At 49.8% G+C, this 18,107-nt stretch overlaps 1 protein-coding gene and 1 non-coding gene across 2 annotated transcripts; one reads left to right on the forward strand and one right to left on the reverse strand.

Annotated features, from left to right (window-relative positions):
- Window positions 1-623: 623 nt before the first annotated feature.
- Glrx5 (glutaredoxin 5) lies at window positions 624-8,528 on the reverse strand. Its single transcript, XM_075948021.1, has 2 exons — window positions 8,186-8,528; window positions 624-1,215 (listed from the first exon to the last, which is right to left on the reverse strand). Exons 1-2 carry the CDS (start codon window positions 8,469-8,471, stop codon window positions 1,040-1,042), a joined length of 462 nt encoding a protein of 153 aa, XP_075804136.1. The 5' UTR covers window positions 8,472-8,528; the 3' UTR covers window positions 624-1,039.
- Window positions 8,529-9,843: 1,315 nt separating this feature from the next.
- Window positions 9,844-10,119, forward strand: LOC142835403 (small Cajal body-specific RNA 13). Its single transcript, XR_012907835.1, has one exon.
- Window positions 10,120-18,107: the final 7,988 nt, after the last annotated feature.

Raw genomic sequence — 18,107 nt, forward strand, 5'->3', positions numbered from 1 at the left:
CACACCAGGCTCTGGATGGATCAGCCCTGGAGAAGTCCCTCCCAGACACTATACTGGAAGATGAACACAGTTCCAATTAATTCCTCTTAGACTCCATCTCATGGGAAAGAAAATGCTTCAAAGGCCAATGCCTGTTTCCCATTAGCTATTGGCTCATACGGGCTCCAAGAGTCGGCAAGGGAGGTCCCCTCTCACGTCCACCACATCCCTTCAGCACAGCACACCTGGGTCAGGGCCCACACACTGTCCTGCACTCCCTACAGCCTAATGGTGAACCTGAGAGTCACTGTCAATGAATTACAGTAAGAGGACACAAATAAGATCAAGGGGCCGTACCTCTGTTGGTAAAGGCTTGTCTAACAGGTACATCGCCCTGGATTCCATTCTCAGCACTACCGTGGCAGGTGGCTGACATCCCAGCACCTGGAAGGTGGAGGCAAGAGGACCTCAAGCTCAGTTTACCCCCTGGCTATGTAATGAGTTCAATGCCAGCCTGGGCTGGAGAAAAAGAAAGACAGAGGGGGGAAGGAGTAAGAAGCAGAGGGCAGTAGAGAAAAAAGAAAAAAAAAAGGAAGAAAACACAAAGAATCGGTGGCTGCTGGGCTAATTATCACACACACACAGTCTGTGCTGGCAATTTATTTAAAAAACAACAACACTCCAGCCATCACATTTTCTTCTCTGTTCATCATTTCCCTTACAGAAGAAGTTACAAAAACACCAGGGGGGGTTGCCATCTTTACAACCCAACCCACGTAGAGCAGTCAGGAATGACTCCTGAACCAGGCAGAAAATAAAAGACAATAAAAGAACCAATTTGGGTTCCAGCAACACCGGATTACAATGCTGGTTTACAGAGCAGTGGTTATAAGGAAGTTCACCACACGGTATTCTGAGCCAAAGACCAATAAAACCGCCTGTCGCCTGCCAGCCAGGAGGCCCATCGCAAGCAGCCACAGCAACAGGACCAACGCGGTAAGGCTTTTCTGGCAGCGAATGTGGTGGGGAGGGCGCTCTGCTCGGCGAGGACCCGGAGTCCTCACTTTGAGTCTTCATTCTTCTCATCTATCAGGGCAGAGCGGATCCCCAGCTTTTTCAGTTCCTCCACCAGGTCCCCATTCTGGTGCATCTGCAGGAGGATGTCACAGCCCCCCACAAACTCGCCATTGAGGTACACTTGTGGGATGGTAGGCCAGTTGGAATAGTCTTTAATACCTGTGGAGAGATGGAGATGCGTCACTAAACAATCAGGGAGTGACTCTTCCACCACAGGCACCACAGCCCCACTCCTAACAGAAATCCAGACTCTCCCTGAGCCCCACCCCACTCCTGGACAGCAATGAGTTTCAAAGGGACAGCACATCACGTGACAGGTCACGTGCTCCCTCGGCTTCTCTTTCACCCTTCAGCCCCTGAGGTTTCCGTGAGATTCAGGGAAGGCCCTTGGTAAAACACTGACGCATCAGCAGGGAATGGAACTGCCCAGCCAAGGCAAAGCTGTAATCATCCACACAGGTCATGCTTTCAGAAACATCATAGCTTCATGTCCAAATGTGCTGTGAAATGTGGGTCCAGATGAAGGCACTGGCTGACTGGGTGACCCCACTGCTGACCTACACTTAAGATGCTAAGTGGATGTTATTTTTGAAGATTACCAAGAGGCACAGAAAACCCTGGGCCTGAGGCTGCAACTCCTAAGCCCCATGTTCTCAGCTCCTTGGATAGGCTCTACAGAACCTGGTGACAGACATAGGTATACAGCCATGGTGATTGTGACTAGTATTAGATGTCGCTGTGTATGTGTGTGTGCACTTGCACACATATGCACATAAAACAAATTAACAGAAAGTTTTTGAAGGGCTGGGAATATAGCTCAGCAGCAGAGCATTTGGTCAGCATGAGTGAGAGTCCCTAAGTTCAATTCAGCAACAAATTAACAAAGACATAAATACTATTGCCAGTGTTTTTAAATGGCCAAAACGACCATATAAACACACAAAGTAAGTGAGCAGGTGCTTCCAAAAAAATATAATAGCACACACATCTAAAAACCAGTCACACAGTGGGGTTTTTATGCAGACAAACTTGTTCTTACTACCTCATCATTCAACAATGGTTTTCCAAACAAAATTACAAATTTGAGCCAGGTGGTGGTGGCATACACCTTTAATCCCAGCACTTGGAAGGCAGAGACAGGCAGATCTCTGTGAGTTCAAGGCCAGTCTGGTCTACAGAATGAGTTCCAGGATAGCCAAGGGTGTTAAACAGAGAAACCCTGTCTTAAAAAAAAAATTACCAATTTGAGTTACAACCCAACGGTCTCAGGAGACAATACATTTTCCTTTTAAAACGTACTGTCGTTCTCTGAAAAGTACTGAGTTTGCTGAAATAGCAGAGCTGGAGGGAGCCCGAGTCACAGCTTTTATCTTGCTTCTCCAGACGGCGGGCGTGGTGGCCCACACTTGTAAAGCCAGCACTCAGCTAAAGCTGGCCTGGACTTCACAGAGAGGTCCTCTCAGGAAGAAGGGAAGGGGACTACAGTTGCGGTAAATCCTACCAGCCTTCACAGTATCAAGTACCTAGCACACTAAACTACCTGCTGAGTACAAGGTGTTCGTCATACTGATATGGGGTGCCATGAACCCTAAACAACTACTCAGTACATGGGTCGTGGATTTGTTTTTGCTTGCATTTTAAACTTGACCCTCAAGTACAAACAGCCTACAGGTCAGCTGTGAATCTTTACCTTTACAACTGAGGGTGGGGTGTGGGAATGAAGAACAATTTAAATACAGGCTCCGTCTAAGCCTCCTGACTAGACCTTTCCTCCACAGGGAACACTAACTACCTTTGCGAGGGCTCACTGCTTTGGAACATATCAAAATGAAATACATTTGCTGCCTGAGGATCGCCCCAAACCACACTGGACTCAAAACAGTGTAGTTGCTCTGGGCGGTCCCACGTGAGAAGCTCCGTGCTGAGGGCTGTGTTATGGGGTCCTCCACCAGAGCGCGCATCACTTAGCTGCCAACAAGTGGCTCAGACCACACACTGCCACAGTTTTACTCTGCCCACTGTCTTGCCTCATGGCTGACATTTCAAGAACTTTGCCTCAAGGACAAATGATGGCATCTTGGCAGAACTCAGGGTGCCACACACCGACTGACAGGTCACTGGGATTTCTTTTTGCTGATGTTGCTTGCTGGAAGGTTTTTTGTTTTCTTTTAGCCCAATCTGGCCTGGAACTCCATATGTGGCCCAAGCGAGCCTCAAACTTGCAGTTACTCCTTAGCCTCCAGAGCGCTCTATCTGCAGGTGTGAGCTACAAGCCCCGGCTTTCATGAGCTTCAATAGTTCAGGAGATATCGGATTCTTCTTACGGAGTAAAGCGGGAAACTTCTAGTAACAAAGACCACTGCCTATACCTCAAACACTAAAATGAACCATAAAGGCTTTTTTACTTCCCACTTAGTTTCCAAAAACTGCAATATTTAGTGACAGTCAAGCAGGCGCTCCTGAAAGCTAGAAAATCAGACCACAAACAGGTTGTAGTGTGAATCATGTTGTCTACAACAGTGATCAAACTCATACCAAGTGCTGAAGTCACCCTAAACAGAGACACTAGCATGGGGCGGGAAGCTATAGACTCAGGCCACTTACCACCACTCCAGCAAACCAAAGACCACACAGACAAGCAATCAATACTCCCAGGCTGGGGAGATGGCTCGGTTCCCAAGGTGCCACCCTGCATCATGAGGACGTGAGTTTTGAGCCCCCAGCACCCACGTAAAAGAGCTGGGCATCACAGCACATCTGTAATCTCCCAGCTCTAGGGGTGGAGCTAGCTAAGAAGGCCACCTGGTTGTGCTGGCCAGCCAGGCTGGCTCCAGGTTCAGTAAGAGACCCTGCCTCAGACACCAGACATAGACTTCTGGTGTCCACACCCTTCGGTACTGAACCCACACACACGTGCCCCCCCAACATTACAGCTTATCAATCCAGAAAAAATACGGTTGAGAAAAGATGTGTAAAATCGCCCTGCCCTGTGCATTTTCAATGGTGCTTTCCACACTGGAGCACTTCAGCAATGGCACTGTGGTTCACAGCAGTACTCCAGGTGTGGCCACAGACCAGGCTCTGGGATCTCGGGCTAGGTGTGTCAGTCACGTCCTAGGGTTACATTTCCTTCATGGAAACCGCAGAGCCTCAGGAGAGGAGAGCAAATGCTGGGAGCAGAGCAGACAAGGCTCAGGCACACGGGTGGGCAAAGTGGCTCGCTGACCTCTAGGTACAGACACCCCCCGCCCCCAGTCCACTTCCTCAGCTGCAGAGCGGAGCTCCGCTGCCTTGCAGATTGCCTGAGAAGACCAAACAGCATGTATGGTGAAATGACTTGCTTCCGAGCACTGAGGCTATGGATTATGGATGTGTGTGTACCACATCCATAAGCAGAACCACAAGGATGTTCTGCTCTGTGTGTCACAGAAGTGCTTTTCTGGGCAACACGGTAAACAGAAAGCATGGGGCAAAGAACACAGGAATGATACAAGCTGGGTAGTCCACACAGTAACAAGAAAGTAGCATTTAGTATCTTCCATAAATAATCCTATTTGACCACTACAGATGTATGATAACTATCCTTGTTAGGCTTCAGGGAGGCTAAGTAACTCACCCAAAGTCACAGAGTTAGCATGTGGTGGAGGATCCAGGGCAACATCTAGGTCTCTGAAGTCTAAAGCCAGTCTCTGAACCCATGGACCCTCCCCACAGTCTCTTGATCACTGCACACGCATGTACAGTACATGGGACCTCTGACATCAATGTATAGAGACAGTATGGACCAAACGTGTTTCTGATATTTATCCATGTCAAGTGTACCAGGACCTGGTTTAAGCACAGTATAGTTTTACCCTCCAGCACTGAACTCCCATCGGCTCATCCAGTCTGCTAACAGGCCAGGACTGCATGCGTGGGTTCGTCCCCACCACAACTCATGTTGTCATGAACACGTTACACATGTATCCTGTTCTACATGGCTCCTCTAGACCTGGGGTGGCAGGCCGGTGGCAGGCTAAACCTCTTCCTGGATTTGCAAATACAGTTTTATTGAATTCAACTTGCTCACTGAGTATACAGCATCCAAGTCTACTTCCAGCCTCCAACAACAGAGCAACAAACAAAATGGGGGCCCAGGAGCCCACCGACCTCCTGGCCCTTCACAGAGGAAGTCTGTCTCCACTCCAGACTACCGCTCTGGGAGGAGGGAGACAGCTCTGCTCACCTCCAATACACTGTTACAATTCCAAAGTGCTGGTGCCAGACACCCACAGCACATGGCTTCCTCCAATGCTCGCCAGAGCAGTGAGTGCCCGACTACTGCCTGGAATGCTCAGACACTGCTTCATACACTTTTACAGGCTGCGGGGAAGAGGCCTGGGAGAAGGGTGAGGAAGAAAGGGAAGTTCCCAGGTGGGGCAGAGTGAGATTCTGAGATTCTAGTAAACATGACGGCCAGTGAGAAAACTATGGGAGACAACAGTCTGCAGAGAGACTCGAAATGTCCCAGCACCAAGACATCGCATGTCCAAAGTGACAGCTAGGCCAGCTACTCTGACGGCGTTAGGTAATGTACACGTATGGCGATGTCATAGGCTTATGCGTCGAAAAGTTTACAAGTTATAAGGACAAACAAAAACAGGGTAAGAGTTACGCTTTCATCAACATTCACTTCCTACTCTGGCAGGCAGTAAAGAACACATGGGGACGGACACAGGACTGCCAACTACTCAGAGGAGTCTGCGGTGGGACTGTAACAACAGCACAGAAAGCCTGCTGGCTCAGGTGGCATTCCCAGCGCCACAGGCTACTGCCTAAGGGTGAAACGCTGTGTACAGACAGGCAGGATCCCGCCAGGCCAGCAGCAACAAGCCCAAGGAACCACGCCACACTGTGCCCTGGGTTCCTCAAAAACCCTGTGGCTGTGGCCTGTGTACCCCAGGAAATAAAAGCGAGGACCAGGGCCCTTTGTAAAATTCTGGCACAAGGAAAAAGGAAGGGCTGATGCTACATAGGCCCCACGCTGCAGTATGACAGGTAGGAGGGCCCCTCCTAGCCTGGCAAAGCAAGGATGAGCCTCCTGCCTCCCTGCCCCTTGGCAAATTCAGGGTGTAGACAACAGCTTGAAGAGTCTCCACAGGGTAAAGGCCTAACCTGGCTAAGAAAGGCCCCACTGGGGGAGCACACTCACATCGCTCTCACAGTCCAAAGACAGCCCTTCTCTTAGCCACATGTTTAACATATGTTTAATTATTTTGATGACACACTTATTAAGCAAATTAACAAGCCAATAAAATCAACAGTCAAGAAACGTAAGAGTTGTGGCTGGGCATGGCAGCTCACACCCGAAATTCCAGCACTTGAACGGTAGCAGGATCAATCTGTGTTCTGGGGCAGCCTCATCTATACAATGAGTTCTAGGCCAGCTTGGCTCGCCTGTCTCGATAAGAATAATAAGAAAAAGGAAGGGTTAAATTCTTCTCTCGTTTGATCACCTAATGAGACAGATCAGAGGCCGGACGTGTGAGATGGAGGATAGCAAACCTCCTTGCTTTTAGTGCTTATACTAGCTGTATTCTGTTACAGCCTGCCTGCAGTTATACTACAGAGAGGAACATAAATTCTAAACCAAAGACCCCGGACTTCATATTAAGCAAGATACCCACAATGCAACTGTCTGCTAGGAGTTGTACTTGCAGGGCAACTGTGGGTAGGTCCCAGTTCAGACTGCACAGTGGGAGCTTATCTTCCCCAGCAGGGAGCCACCTCTGACTCAAAACTACAGCTTGCCCAGGGCCAGATAACCAAGGCTTCACAAACAGCTGAGGAAAACACGAGGTTCTGAGCAGAATGTGTGGCTTGCCATTATTCCTGGTAGCGTTAACTTGTCTTCCTCCTTCGGCTTTATCCTAAAGTGCGGTCCATCAATACCATCACGGAGAGCAAATGTAGGGCCAGCTACTTTAGACAACATAGAGAAAAGTACTTTGGAAACCATCAAGTTTGAAAACAAAGTAACTGCCACTAGTGAGTGTCTTCTGTGCCAGATAGGATGATAATAAGTACACTGTATAAGGGGATGGGGAAGTTCCCATGATGCAATGCAGTTCTAGCCTTGAACTGGTGATCCTCCTGCCTCAGGCTCCAGAGTGCTGGGGTTACAGGTGCTGAATTACAACACCGAGCTATAATTCTTATTTTTTTCTCGTTTCCTTGTGGACTCTGTCAGTTTTGGTGCCATAATCTTCACTTTCCCGAGAAGGAAAAGCTGACGAACCATAATAGATTCCAAGCCAAATCTGCTCTCCAGAGCCCAGCTTGCCCCGTCAAGCAGGACAGACACATGAAGAATGACTATAGGCAGGAATTTCAAAGCTTGAACATTCCGTGCTAACACAGAAATGTCTCATTTCAGCAGTGACCAAACAGAGCACTAGGTCAGGAAGATGGGGCGGAGGTGGGGGTTGGGGGAGTTGTTACTCCGGCCCTGGAACTAGGGAGCAGGCTTCCCCGATTCCAGTACGCATGAGGACCCAGTTTCTTGGCCTCAGGGTCGGTGAGTGAAAAGTCACAGGTCTGGCTGTTCTGTACAAAGGCAGTTGTTAATCAGGTTGGGGTCTGAAGTCACTGTGGCTTCCTCTTCCCGCTGAGCCTTTCCCAAGCCCCAGTCCTCACACAATGCTACGGTATCTAAAAAACCAAAGTTCGTGCCTCCCCCCCGCCAAATAGGATCCCAACGTGAGTCCAGCTGGACTATGGCGCAACCCTCTGTGCAGCAAGAAGACAGCCCCGGACACTCGGGGCCTTAAATATGAGAGGCCAGCCTTTGACCTCAGGCACACACGGGCAAGCCTGAACCCTCCCACACACACACACAATACCAGTGTCTCACCTATCAAGTAGGCCGCTGGTTTCCAAGACCCTCAAAGTATCCCCAGTGTGCCAAGTCGCGGGTACTCGCTGCGAGCCCCGCTCAGCAAGCTACTGCCGAGCTGACCTGCTGGGTCACGCTACTGATCACCCTCCTCCGACGCAGCCCGAGACAGCTCGCCCCGAGGCGAAGGCGAGGCGAAGCCCCGCTCCTCTAGAGATCTGCTCAACCCACGCCGCTGGATCCCACGGGCCTGACCTTGCCGCAGCTCCGGGTCGTCCAGCACGTTGTAGGCCGCGTAGTCGCGGACGCCGTGCAGTCGCAGGATCTGCACCACGGCGTTGCTGAAGCCGCACTGGGGCTGCTCGGGCGTCCCCTTGAGGAACACCACCACCTTGTCCTTCTTCACCAGCGCGTCCAGCTGCTCCGCCTGGCCGCCCGAGCTCGCCGCCCGCACGCCGACCCCTGGCAGGCGGCCGCCGCCGACCGCGCCGCGCCCCCAGCGCAGCAGAGCCGCCGCCGCCCGGCTCACGGACGCGCTCATGCCCGCTCGCTACCCACAGCCTCTGCGGCCAACCCAGGGCTGACCGTGGTCCAGGGGCCCGACCGGCCCCCCGGAGGCGCTCATTGGACAGGCTCCGAGATGAACCTCGTGATTGGACAATGCTGGCTCGATTCCACCAATCATATCGCCTACATCGTGACGGTGGCCCCTCCCTGGAAGCCGCGTCCTACAGGCTAGCTAGTGAGCGTGGACGGCCGCTTTGCGTGTAGATTGGACAAATTGGGCGTCCATCAGGGTCACACAGAAGGACTGAAGGGCAACGAGCGCAGGAAGTCGACTTTCCTCACCAGGGCGGTCGAGGCCTGCCGGGATACCCCAGGACGGCCGGACCGGCGCTGGGCGTGGCTTCTGACGCCCGCGGCACGCCGGGAAGGAGTTACTTCCAGACGCAGGTTCCGGTTCCGTTGACTGCGGCCGATTGTTAATGTTACGCGGCCGTAGTCCTGCGATGGCAAGGAGCAGAGCAGTGGCGGGCCTCCGCTTCTTACCAGCAGAGGTGAGCCTCGAACCTGGCGTGTCCGGCCCTGCTCGAGGTCTCGAACTCGGCTTCATGTCCAGGCCAGCCTGGGGCTCCAGCCTCGGACCCCAACCCGCCGTGCACGTAGATGGCCAAGCCGTGCCTGTTTCGCGTGGGATTCCTTCTCTTGACTGATTTTTTAGCATGAAAATATAAATTTTATGTGTACGTATGATGTACGTGCATGCACCTGCCACAGCGTGGGCGAGTCAGGTCCCTACTTCTGCCTTTTACGAGGGGTCCAGGGATGAGAACTCGGGCTTGCCGGGTAAGTGCCGTTACCTGCTGAACCACCTCCCCGTGTTTTTAGAATGTGAAGTGCTGGTGTGGGGGAGGGGCAATCGGCGGCTTCGGGGCCTGCGCGACCCTTCTGTCCGCATACCCCCTTTGGAAGGTTTATTGGCCCGAACTAGAAAATTGGTGTGTTGCTCCTGTGGCCTTTGCTTGCAAAGTGCCGCCGCCGCCCTGGAGGCTGAGACAGGAGGATCTGTTGAACTCAAGAGTTCCAAACCAGCCCGGGCCATATAGCAAGATCTTCAAAACAGACCAGGAAGTGTGGTATACCTCAGTAGTAGATCGCTTTCCTAGTGTAAGCGGCATCGTGAGTTCCATCCCCAGCACATGCCCACAAATAAAGAATGTTCTGCCGGTGATTTCCCGAGCAGGTGATGCCGGCCACTGGGTGGAGTTCTCGCATTGCTTTCTCTGCTCTCCTCCGTACGTACTGCTTGACCTGTACTTGCTCCCTAGGAGAGCTCAGCACATGGTCGGTGCTCTTAGTTGGTAGCACATGGGTCCGGATCCTGGCCAACAGGACTTGGTGGCATGCTCCCTGATCTGTAGTCTTGGACCTGCCCTGGGTTGGTGATACCCTAGAGCACACCAGACTTGCAGAAAAAGCATACTCCGGAGGACCCCGAGGCATGCCTGCTTGAGAACCAGCGGTTTCATGTGCAATTCTCCTCTGATAGGTCCTGAGTACTGTTGCCACGGTGACAATGGCTGTGCCGTGCCATTGTCGATCCACCAACAGTAAGAGAAGCTTTGCAGACGGGATGTAGTTTGACAGACTAAGTGGTTTCTGTTAGACACTTAAGTACTGCTACAAAACCTCGAGCCACTAAGAATGTTGCTGGAGGTGACCTGATTGCTTCTGGGGAGTAAAATGTAAAAACAGGAAGTCCACACAATTGAGCCATGAAGTCCACTAAATCATGGCTCAGCAGGAAACATGAGCCATATAAATTATGAAGACAGATGGGTACAGTGCCTATGTCTTCCTTATCAGTCATTGTTGTGGATGCTTGCTCTTTTTCTAATGGCAAACCCAAAATTAAAATCTCTTTATTTTGCAGACGCTGTGATACCAGGCAGCACACAAGGACATAGACGAGAAATGCTGGAAGGCACAGCTGCTCTGAAAGTCAGTCTGTGCTCTCAGCAGCAGAGAGTCTGTTAAATTGCCTCCAGAATTGGCAAGTTTTTACTCATGCTTGCATTGCCGTAAGTAGTTGTACTTTAAAAGATAAAATAAATAAAGACTGGCAGATTTGCTCGTGGGAAGCCCTGTGTGTTACCTACGCTGTCATAGACAGCCCCAGAAGTGTGTTTTCCTGGTGATTGTAAATGCAGTCAGGTTGACAGGAAAGATGGAACCCTCACACAGACCTAGTACACAGTAGCCTTAGGAAATGGTTTAAGCTGTCAGATAGCTAATACAGCTGCCGCGTGACAAAGTAAGCGAGTGGGCCGAGTGCTGAGCCCGTTTTCAGAAATGCAGCTCAGCTGGGTGTAGCGGCGCGTGCCCTTGATCCCAGCGCTTGAGCAGCGTAGGCACAGAGATCTCAGAATCAAGGCCAGCTCGGTCTACACAGTTCCAGTCCAGCCAAGGCTACAGAGTAAGACTGTCTTTAAAAACAGAGAGAGAGTTAACCCTTTGGTTTGCTGTTGTTTTAGGTAAAATGGAAGTGGAAAAAATACACTTCTTTTTTTTTGTTTTGTTTTTTCAAGACAGGGTTTCTCTGTGTAATTTTGGAGCCTGTCCTAGAACTTGCTCTGTAGACCAAGCTGGCCCTTAAACTCATAGAGATCCACCTGCCTCGGCCTCCTGAGTGCTAGGGAGGCACCACCACTACTCGGCAAAAGTGCACTGCTTGGGTCTGGACCCTTAGTGGGGAAGGGGGATGGACGTTTACTTTGAAGAGTCCTAGGATTTGGATAAAAAAACATAATTAGACCCCAAAGTACACCCTGGGAACACGTCGACTCAGACATCCTGACAGTCTCCTCCCTGCATACGGATGAGGCTTTGCTATATTTGGTAAAATCCTCCTTTCCACCCACCTCCCCAAAGCACCATGAAGCCAGTGAAAACTGATCAGTCTCCCTGTATCTCAGCCCCAAATCTTTTACACCTAGTGCCACCACCACCTTGTGTCCTTCACAGTAGCCATCTCTTACAGGAGGGGAAGCTGGGCTGGAGAGATGGCCCTGAGGTTAGAACAGAACCCACATTGTGCCCCACAACTGTCTGTAACTGTGGCTCCAGGGAATCCAGCACCCTCTTCTGGTGTCTTGGTACTGTGAGGATGTGGTACACAGACATACATGCAGGCAAAACACTCAAACACGTTAAACAAAAACTTAGAAGGGGTTTGGGAGGGGGTGGTGTCTGACCCTGTTGCCCTAAGAGAAAAGTGGCTGCTTGGGTTACAGGGGTGAAGCCACCAAGCATTTCTGCACTAAAGATCACTCTTGGAACCCAGAACCCCACAAATTGAGCTGACCTATCCCTGTGAGACACACTGTCTCCCCAAATCTTCCATTAACCTGATGTCCTAACAAAGGCTAAAACAGTGTATAGAAACCCAGGCAGAGCCAGCGCTCCCAGGACATTTTTCTTCATCCCCAAAGTAAAGCTAGAAACACCCTTTGGGTTTGACTTCCTTTGTCTCCAGCAAGGTAGGTGGTCTTTAGTTTGGCTTAGTTTTTGTTACAGGTCTTGAGACAGCCTAGCCTTCAGAACCTAGTCTGGCCTGAAATCTGAGATCCTCCTGCCTTAGAAGTGCTGGGGTTATGTGTGTTTACCATGCCCCCCAGCAGCTGCTTTAATAAATACTTCTCTGACCTTGGGGTTGGCCTATTCCCTACATCATAACAGGACTACCTGGCACACAGGTTTTCCTTGCCTTGTCTGCACCCAGGTTACAGCATAAATAGAGCTAGATGGTGTGCTACAGTGGTGTCAGGTCTGTCTCGGATAGGCCATGGAGCTGTGCATTATGAAGAACCCGAGTGCTGTCCTGGGATCTAGAGTGTGTGGGGATGGTCCTGGGTTCCTAAGCACACTTTAGTTTTCCCATACTTGCGTTTTTTCTCCTTGTGTCTTTGGAGGCTGTTGCTGTGATGACCACTAAAGGTTGTGTATATTTCAAGCTTTGCGTGTTGTACAGTTGTAAGGGGATCGGCTGTGTTCCTCTGCTCCCAAACAGTTGCCATGTATGTATATATTGTGATTTTTGTGTACACAGGTCTGTTGGAACCTTACTCGACCTAGGATGCAAGGTGTGGCAGTGTGTGCCTGTCATCCCAGCACCAGCACTCAGGACTGAGGCCAGAGGATTCAAGCTGAAGCTGGCCCTTTGGAAAGGGGGAGGGAGGGTGCAGGCAATAAGATTTTGTTACTTTTATATTCCTGCTGAATTATAGCAGTCCCAGAAAGTCCTGCAGAATACTAAGTGATCTCTGCAGACCTGGGAACTCATGCATACTGCATATATGTATGCATAGTGTATAGATCCATGCATACATATTTAGGGTTGCTCTATTTACAGTTTATAACTTTGCAATGATCATTTTGATCCAGACTAATGAAATAGGTTTGGTTTCAGTTTTTTAGGCAGTTTCTGTAGCCAGGGTTGGGTTTGAATTTGCAGTAACTTTCCTGTTTCTGCCTTCAAGTGCCAGGATGGTTATAGGTGTATGCCATCACACCATGGCTTTTCACCTCTAAAAGGATGTTCCTGTCCCCTTTGTTGCTGCTTCTTATACCAAGGACGGAACGCCTCGGCTAGGTGCCTTTACTTTATGGACTTTTTTATTTTTTGAGACAGGGTTTCACACTGACCTTGAGCTCACAGTCTTCCTGTCCAGCCTCATAAGTGCGGGAGTTACAGGTGTAAACCACACCCAGCCAGTATGTCTTTAAAGTTGCACTGCTGGACTTTGTTTTATTGAGAAATTTACTATACACCAAGTCTAAAAGAAAGCACAGGAAAGGTTTCCTGTAAAGTTAAAAATAGTGGGCTGGCAAGATGGATCAGTGGGTAAAAGGTCTGCAACAAAGCTTGGTGACCAGAGTTGAATCACCAGGTCCTCCACGTGGTAGGAATGAACCTACTCCCCCCCAATTGTCTTCTTTTCCTCTGTTGCCTGTTTACTGTGCAGAGCTGTTTGGTTTGGTTTTTGACAGAAGGTAGTTTCTGTCATGCATGCTACCTCCCAGGGACTTGTGAGGGGCTACCTAGACCCCAACATAATAAGCAAGGAGCCAGTCAGTGTCACGAGGCCCACAGCTCCTCTGATAATCGTGGCTGGCCGCCAAGAACACTAAGGCGCCTTGGGCTCCTGCTGAGTCAGAATCTCATCCTGCACTTCCCAAACCTTTGAGGCTTGATAATTTCATGCCTTCAAAACATTACTGAGAGTCCACTGCACACAAAATCCCCCTAGCCAAGAGAGAGAGTCACCCCAAGGTTCAGGCCAGGATGGTCATTGTTAGAAATGGGGAAAGATAACTTTTCATTCTTCTTTTCAGAAGAAAATTGGGAAAAGGGTTTTAAATTGCTTGTTTTTGAAGTATGGCCCAGTAAAATACCAAATTCTGGGTTAGAGAGATGGCTCAGCAGTTAAGACCACTGACTGCTCTTCCAAATGACCTGGGTTCATTTCTCAGCACCCACATGGCAGTTCACAACTCTCTAACTCCAGTTCTAGGGGATCTGGCATCCTCACATAAACATAAATGCAGGCAAAACTACAATGTACATTAAAAAAAAAAAGATACCAAAATCCCAGAGGGTTTTAGTGAAAAATTATTAATCTGTTTTTTTTCAATGTAAACTAGGAAGCTTTTTTGCATAGGCCTCACTGGCAAAATTGGGTAATTTTGTTTCTTGAGGTGAAGTTAACATTTGTGGGGGTCTTCCCTAGATGAACTGAGACCTGGTCTTCTATAACCTTTTCCACGAAGCCTTGGTTTTTTGAGTTAGTTCTACCCTGACACTCCCATCCACCCATGCATCTGTCTTCACGTTATCATAGCTGCAGCCCTGTGATAATTCATGTGTGTGCTAGGCCGTCTAGGGAAGCCAGTAAGACCCTGTTGCCATCCAGTGCTCATCACACCCTGCCTTGGAACTGACCTATAACTCATTGTGATCCTCCTGCCTCAGTACTGGTATTAAAGGTGTGCAGTATTACTCATGGCTCTTATAAGGTTCTCCTGAAGAAATTGTTGCCTGGAGCCGGGAAAGACTTCAGAATCTCTTTGTTTTAAGCTTTTTTGGGGGGGCGGGGAAGCTGGGCATTTTAGTGAGTCTGTCTTACCCTCCGAGGCCAGCAGGGGGCATAGTCCGTCACCCTTTCAGAAGCTGGAGCATCACCAGAGGAGTCTGGGAATCAGTGGAATGGCCCAGACCTGCACTTCTCCCCTAGAGCCTACGCTAGATAGGGTATTAGGAGGAAACCCACACTCTCAAGCCCCAAACGCCGCACGGTCTTGTAATGAGACATGCAAGAATGTCACTAAGAACTGACAGGAGTGGGGTTGAGGGGACATGACAAAGAACCTCAAGGGCCAGAGAAAGCCCAGAGGGTGGCACTGAAGCTGCAACTCAAAAGGGCCTCCATGTGAGAGGGAAGAAAATTCCAGAAAGGGGAAACAACCAGGGTGGGGGTTTAGACCTCAGAGTACTCTGGTGGAAGGCATGCACTTTTCTTAAGAGATGTAAAATGTACTGGTTGCCGTGTGTGTGTGTGTGTGTGTGTGTGTGTGAGAGAGAGAGAGAGAGAGAGAGAGAGAGAGAGAGAGAGAGAGAGAGAGAGAGGAGCTTTACACAGAAGGAACGATCCCAGGAAGCCTCTGGCTGCCCAGTTAGGTGAGCGCACAGTAGGAACTCTGAGCCTTGACTGGAGGCAACTGAACCCACAGAGCAGTCAAGTCAGGTGACTGTAGTAAGGTGGACCCATTCTGGTCTCAGGTGGTGTGGCGGTGCCCATGGGAGAAGAGCTAAAACCCTGGAGCATGGAAGGCCCCTGCTGGGTGATTGATTGGTCAGCTGTAGGAGGTTCTGCTTAGCCATGCGGGCTCCTTGCTGATTGGGGGAGAATGGGAGGAGGACAAGCCATTACAAGAGAGACCATGGATTACTTTAGGACTTTGGTTCTCGGGTACCTGAGAAATGTCTACATCATCAGGCTACAACTTAGACGAGATTGTTTCCATGATTGCCTCTACAATAAAAGCTACTCTTATTGTAGTACCAGTAACAGGTAGGTGTGGGCCTGGAGAAAGGCCAGACGAGAGAAGAACCTTGGATCTGTGTGGTTGCAGAGGGACCTCCACGAAGAAGAGTGAAAAGGAGGAAGGAGAGAAGGACAGTGATGGAAAATGTCCAAGCCATAGAGAGGCCAGGTCAGGGCCCAGGCTTCCTGCTTTGGGCAGTGAGGGAAGTGTTGGGGGGAGTTGATTCCTGTCCACAGGTGCCAGTCGCCTTTTCTGGAGCTTTGGAAAGAGTTGGGGGAAATTCACCACCGGTTTTCTAGTTGTGAGTGGCCCCTGTGTGTGAGTCTGGGTTCTAGGCTATCTGGAGAGCTTGTGAAGTAAGCAGAGGGCACAGCCGTTCCCCCTACAGATGTCTATAACGAGCAAGCATTTGCATGAGATTGAAGAAATTGCTTCAGCTACAGAAGCTGGTAGCTGACCTTTTTGCATAGTGCTTGCAAGACCTTCTGTTTGTCTCCACTAGCTCTTTTAAAAGATTTATTTATTATGTATACAATGTTCCTCCTGCATGTACTCCTCTATGCCAGAAGAGGGCACCAAACCTCATTACAGATGGTTATGAGCCATCATGGGAAATGAACTCAGGACCTCTGGAAGAACAGAGGTGTTCTTAACCTCCGAGGCATCTCTCCAGCCCTCTCCACTGCTTTCTACAGGGCTTGATTCTGCTTGCTGACTGTGACTTTTCACCAAATCGGGAAGTGTATTGAGTGGTACTTGCTGTTTTTCTCTGTGTACCCACTACCATCAAAGAGGAAATTTAGAATCAACGGTCTTGGGCATTTGCAGTTGTGAGGGCTTGCAGCAATCACTTGGAAAGCAGATTATCTGGGTCAGCAACAAGATTCTCAGGTTTGGGGCTGGAGAAATGGCTCAGAGGTTAAGAGCATTGCCTGCTCTTTCAAAGGTCCTGAGTTCAATTCCCAGCAACCACATAGTGGCTCACAACCATCTGTAATGGGGTCTGGTGCCCTCTTCTGGCCTGCAGGCATACACACAGGCAGAATATTGTATACATAACAAATAAATAAATATTTTTTAAAAAAAAGATTCTCAGGTTTCCAGGAATTAGGCTATTACAGTGAAACTTGGTCTCCACTATTTAGGAAGGGCCCCTTAACCTCAAGGGTTGTGATAAAGAGGAGGTGAGAGAGATGGCTCGGTGGGAAAATTTCTAGCTTAACCACACCAGCATGAGGACCTGAATTCAATACTCAGCATCCACGTAAAATGCTGGACACAGCGATGTGTGTATCTGATTCTGGCGCTGGGGACGCACAGACAGAAGGTTCCCTAGAGCTTGCTGCTCAGCAGACAAGCCAATCGATGAGCTCCAGACTCAATGAGAGACCCTGCCTCAAAAAGTAAGATGGAAAGTGATTGAGGACATCCAGTGTTGACCTTTGGCCTCCACATGCATGGGCTTGTAAACACATGTGAGTATACCACAAACGCACACAGACACAGCGAGAAGAAACAGACAAACTGCCATAAAAAAATAAGTTTCCCCCTTTAAATTCTGTTTTAATTCTTTGAAAGTTTTACACATAATGTATTTTGGTCATTGTTGAGTGAGTGCTTCCGAGGGAGATGTGCACAAATGTCTATTCACCCCATAGGGCACCAGTGAGGGGCCAAATCACGATTCCCCCAAAGGATGCTCTGGGGAACCAATAAGTTCCTGGGCTTATTAACAAGCACGGCTGAGGAGTTCTTTATAGGACTGACCCCAAGCAACCACAGCATTGTAAAGTATCACCCCAGCACGGATGACAGCTTCCCCGTATCTGCCTACATGGAGTCTCCCCACCCCTCCAACCAACACTCCTTCCACACTGCATTTACTCTCGGCTCCCAAGAATGGCACACAGCTGGCAGGGAGGTATAGCGGAGTGACTGGAATTCTTCCCGGTCCGGCCTCCTTCTAGCCGGGAACATCGCTAGCCACCCACCCCTACACACACGCCTTTGAGGGACTCTCTCAAGCAGTCACAGCTACTCTAATGAAGACGGCAAGAGCTCTTGTGCGTTGTGCTGGGAGAACAACATCCTACAAGTCCTCACATGGACCTATCTGACCCAGGTCCCAAATGCAGGCCTCCCCAATGGCGGAGTACCTGTTTGTCTCTGGACGCATGGAAGCGACACAAATGCTGGCCTGAGCTCTGCTATCCTGGCTTGGATGCCAAGGCCACGCCTCTAGGAGTCAGCCAGGGCTGGGCTCCTGGGCCTCCCTCGGCTTCCTGGGCACCCGGCCTATCACACGGCTTCTAATATTATCACAGTCAATAAACAGAGAGAACACTCCAACAACTTTGAAAACTCTGTCTCCCGGGAGCAGACACCGAAACGCTCCTCCTTTTCCCAACTCCTAGAAACACTTGCTTGCTGGGAGCTCTTCCTGAGACGGTTTCTGTGTCAAGGTTCTGAGCCGGCATTCTGTTTATTATTGCAGGTCACACTCGGGCAGATCTTATAATTCATAGCATGTTTCTGCCATCATATTCTGCATGATCCCTCTGACAACTGTCAC

Source organism: Microtus pennsylvanicus, chromosome 14 (genome assembly GCF_037038515.1).
Source record: "Microtus pennsylvanicus isolate mMicPen1 chromosome 14, mMicPen1.hap1, whole genome shotgun sequence".
NCBI lineage: Eukaryota > Metazoa > Chordata > Mammalia > Rodentia > Cricetidae > Microtus > Microtus pennsylvanicus.

Excerpts from the sequence above, each read along its gene's own strand:
- Glrx5 (XM_075948021.1), bottom strand. The coding sequence starts at position 8,471 with ATGAGCGCGTCCGTGAGCCGGGCGGCGGCGGCTCTGCTGCGCTGGGGG. Across the intron at positions 1,216-8,185 it reads CGACCCGGAGCTGCGGCAAG|GTATTAAAGACTATTCCAAC; the intron begins GTCAGGCCCGTG and ends ATCTCTCCACAG.